Source organism: Limulus polyphemus, unplaced genomic scaffold, assembly GCF_000517525.1.
Source record: "Limulus polyphemus unplaced genomic scaffold, Limulus_polyphemus-2.1.2 Scaffold3391, whole genome shotgun sequence".
In the NCBI taxonomy this organism is placed as follows: domain Eukaryota; kingdom Metazoa; phylum Arthropoda; class Merostomata; order Xiphosura; family Limulidae; genus Limulus; species Limulus polyphemus.
Window position 1 is genome coordinate 36,228 of NW_013669001.1, and position 4,779 is coordinate 41,006.

Consider the following 4,779-nt stretch of genomic DNA (forward strand, 5'->3'; position numbering starts at 1 on the left):
TGCCAACCACGGGTATCGAAACCCGGATTCTAGCGTTGTAAGTCCGCAGACATATCGCTATGCCATTGGGGGCAGCCCATTGTGTAGCTTTGTGCTTAATTACAAACAAACCAAAAAACACAATGGGCTATCTGTACTCTGCCAACCACGGGTATCGAAACCCGGATTCTAGTGATTAATATGAAAAATGAAGTGGAGATAAACAGAAAATTAAAGATAGGTTTGAAATTGAGTAAGTCAGTTAATAAGAGTTCATAGTATTTTAGAAGCTAATATTGTTAACATTCATGCCAAAAGAGAAACTGAAAAGACTATTATTTTACGAAAGAACGTTTGATTCAGCCCACCTCAGGATGCCAATTAATTACAACCCTTTAAAATAATTCTAACTTCTTTTTTTAGTATTAAAATATGCATATCATAACACGAGGGAATCCTCGACAGCCGCGGCACTTGAAATTCTTTTAGGCAAGATTAGAGTAGATTAATCAATGAAACCTTTTTTTTATTATTTCTTTTTATTAGCTATAGTTTTGTGCGCCAGCAGTGCCAAGTGTGGGGCGTATGTATACCGGATTCGATTTTATTACTCATCAGGATCTCTACCAGCCTACCCTCAAATTGAAATTCTTCTAGGCAGAATTAGAGTAAATTAATCTATGACACCTTGGGCGAGGTAAAATACATCATTCGAAAGGGTTTGACCTCCTGAGTCCAAAACTGTAAGTAGATCTCAAATCTATCTAAAGATGTTGGAACTTTGAGCTATAAGTTTGTACTTGAAATATTCATTCCATGAACCGCTACGATGCGGCTAAACATTTTTTTAAATTATTCGCTGAACTAATTTCATTTTAACAAGATCAAGATATCAAAAAAAATTCTAATGACATTTTATAACCGTTATAAAGTTAAAATCAATTTTTCTACCTCAAATTATTAATTTAAAATAACTCTTTGTTTCGAGAAAAATAAATTCATAGTCTAAATAATTCATCCATGGTACAAAAGGTAAACCATTAAATTTCTTCTAAAAATCTCTTATATATTCTTCTAAATATTTCACATTATTTTGTCGTTTCTTCACAGTATAACGCAAAACACCGGGTTTCGATACACGTGGCGGGCACAACACACACACACAGCCTAATGTATACCTTTGTGCTTAGCGACAAACAAGCAAAAAAAATATATATTTCACAGTAATAATCAACTATAAAACACTAATCTTTAAAAATTAATTACTAAACATAAATACGGCAATAAGAATTTTGAAATTAGAGCAACCTGACTCACACAGATTCCTACTCAATGGAAATGAGTTCTACTCTGCTCCGTAAACATATTCTAGATATATTTTCCTTATTACCATCCCAGCATGGCCAGGTGGTGAGGTCCCACCAAACATGCTCGCCCTTTCAGCTGTAGGGGCGTTATAATGTGACGATCAATCTCACTTATCGTTAGTATAAGAGCAGCCCAAGAGTTGACGGTGGGTGGTGATGACTACCTGCCTTCCCTCTTACACTGCTAAGTTATGGACGGCTAGCGTGATGGCCCTAGTGTAGCTTTAGGCGAAATTCAAAACAAACAAACAAACAATCCTTATTACTACTCATTTCATCTGAAGGCGAAAACGTTCAAATGTTTAATAACAACCCCCCCCCCCCCAGTATCACATCGGTATGTCTGCGGACTTACACTGCTATAATCCGGGTTTTGGATACTCATGATCGGCAGAGCACAGGTAGCCCTTTTTGTAGCTTAGTGCTCAATAACAAACAACAATAACATAATAATAAAAAATTACCTTAAAAACCACCCTCAATTCCACATTTCAATGAAATATCTATATTCATAATAAAAATTAAAACCTTGACCTCACGTAAAAGGACAATCAGACGCTGCTGTATACAAATTACTTTAACAAAACACATTACGATAAAACGAAGTTTACACATTACAGATCAGGTTTCGTGTTTTACAACTACTAACCTAATTCTTAAAATACAAAAGTATCTAATCTGGCTATAAAACTTTTAACTTTTAACTTAAGTATAGCAAATGGAATATATTTTCAACTGATAAAACTTGACAAACATTCTTTGCCTAACCAGGGCAGCTGGCACAAATTTGACCGACTTAAATACATAAGTCACCGAATCTTGCTAAACTAAGATTGTGAGGACTAAGTACAATATAAGGAAAAGTGAAAACTCATTTTAAGAATAGATGTAATGTTCATAAAGCCAAGAAAGAAACAACATTAAATTTAAATCACTATAATTAACCACACGTTAAATTATCACTTCTACTGATTTTTGTGATATGTAGAAATAATTATTATATCGCCAAGAAATTAATGTCGCTTGTTTTTAGATGAAAAAACCCGAACAACTTGTACATCAAAACAAAACATTTATTAAATAAATAGTCTCCATTCTTATCGATGATGTTTTTCCATCTTACAATCAGGTTGTTAGTGCACTGATTAAAGAAATCACTTGGCTTTCAGGCCCGACATGGCCAGGTGGTTAGGGCGCTCGACTCGCAATCTGCGGGTCGCGAGTTCGAATCCCTGTTACTTCAAACATGCTCGCCATTTTAGCCATGCGGGCGTTATAATGTGACGGTCAATCCCACTATTCGTTGGTAAAAGAGTTGCCCAAGAGTTGGCAGTGGGTGGTGATGACTAGCTGGCTTCCCTCTAGTCTTACACTGCTAAATTAGGGACAGCTAGCGCAGATAGCCCTCGTGTAGCTTTGCGCGAAATTAAAAAAAACAAGCAAAAAAACTTGGCTTTGAAACAAAAACATGTCGATGTTCTCTTTAACATCTGTCACATTCCCATTAAGATGGTGTTGCAGCGAACTAAAAAGATGGTAATCTGATGGTGCCATATCTCGAGAATATGGTGGGTGGGGGAGAACCTCCCAACCCAGCTCCATAATATTGTGTTGCGTCAAACGTGCCACATGTGGACGTGCATTGTCGTGGAGAAGAATAACACCTTTCCGATTCACGAGTGAAGGGTGTTTCTGATGAAGGACTTGATTTAAACGTTCCAGTTGCTGCCTATAGCTCTCTGCATTGACAGTTCGCTGTGGATTGAGGAATTCGAAATGAATTACTCCTTTGATGTCCCACCAAATGTATAGCATCACTTTCTGCGGATGGAGTCCAGGTTTTTGGGTCGGAAGTTGTTTTTGTCTAGGACTGAGCCATGGTTTTTGACGCTTAATATTCGCATAGAGAGTCCATTTTTCATCACCAGTGTCAATTCTGTCCAAAAATGGCCCACGCGCATTACGAGCCAGAAGAGACGAAGCAATGTTCACATGTTGGAAACGATCATCATTGGAGAGTTCAGGAGGCACTCAAACACCTTCTTTATGGAGTTTTTCCACATTCCTTATATATTTAAGTATTGTTTCATGAGAGACATGCAATTTCAGGGTCATTTCACGAGTGTCTTGCCTTGGGTTAGACTCAACAAGCATCTTCAGAGCATCAATATTAATTCCAACATGTCGGCACCTGCCATCACAGTTTTTAAAACTAAAGTCACCTGAACCTGCGTTGACACTTACGAACATTCAAAACATTTCCATAAACTTTTTTAACATACTTTGTGGCTACAGAGGCGTTGTTTACCTTCCTGTATTCAAACAGCATTACATGCCGAATATCTGTCTCGTCGTGTGTCATCAGTATAAGGGACTAGAGAATACTAATCTTTACACATTATATAGGCTACACTGGCGTGACGTTTAGGCTGTTCGTTTAACTATTATACACGATGTACGTTTGTTGTTTTTTTGAGGGGGTAATGAAAGTGCTCCAAAACGCGACATTAATTTCTTGACGATCTAATATTATTATTATACTTTTTACATGCCAATATTTGTAAGAAATAAATTTTCGAGTGACAAATTCTATTCATAATAACAATAAATTGATGTATGTTCCACATGATAACGTTTGTACATAAATTATATTTTTACAATTGACATATCTCTTAATTTTTGACAAATGATTTAACTTTATCATGAACCAAGATAGTGGTTCATAATAAGGATCGATCGCATTGGAATATGTTCAAAAATCTAATAAAATACTCGGGCAAAAACCTTAAAAAGCAGATTTGTTCTTGAAACAACACTCAAAACCTTCCTTTTCAATAGTTAAAACCACCCAAACATGGATAATAAACGAAATAAGTGATATCACGATTGTTAGACAAAATCAATATTAGTCTTTCACAAGCCTACAGCAAAATCGGGTTGGTATTTCGTACCAACACCTAAACAGATATACTATATGAAACGATGCAAATGTCCATGACCTATTTAAAAGTTGATTACTTTTCAATGAAAGTTGATTTATGTAGTTATATATATATACACAATAGATACAATGTTGTTATGAGCGACTGGCTGCCTTTGTACTCGATGCGTGTTAAACGCGTGTTTACACGAAGCCTCAGTCAGATAGCCACCTGGCTCAGTAAATAAGTACTTTAACAGACTTTAAGGTTTATTTAAAGCGATATTTTAGATGTAATTGTTTTATTTAAAAAAGCTGCTTTTCTTCTGGTAAAATTTTATATGTGTTTAGTTGGAGTTGTGTCTTAGTTTAGGCATATATATATGTCCATTGCTGTTCATTAACAAGGCCAACATACGAGATTATTAAACATTACTAAAATTGATAAGTACTATAGATTAGGAGTCAAAATAGAGATTTGTAGCTTGAGAAAATAATGCAGACACTATTTTC

At 35.8% G+C, this 4,779-nt stretch overlaps 1 protein-coding gene across 1 annotated transcript in view; it reads right to left on the reverse strand.

Moving 5' to 3' along the window:
- The window catches only part of LOC106469277 (cytochrome c oxidase subunit 2-like), a 4,142-nt gene extending 3,320 nt beyond the window's left edge, over positions 1-822 (reverse strand). The window contains exon 1 of the mRNA XM_022397751.1: positions 780-822. Coding sequence (XP_022253459.1) covers positions 780-822 — 43 coding nt within the window. The remainder of the gene's footprint in view (positions 1-779) is intronic.
- Between the last annotated feature and the right edge of the window lie 3,957 nt (positions 823-4,779).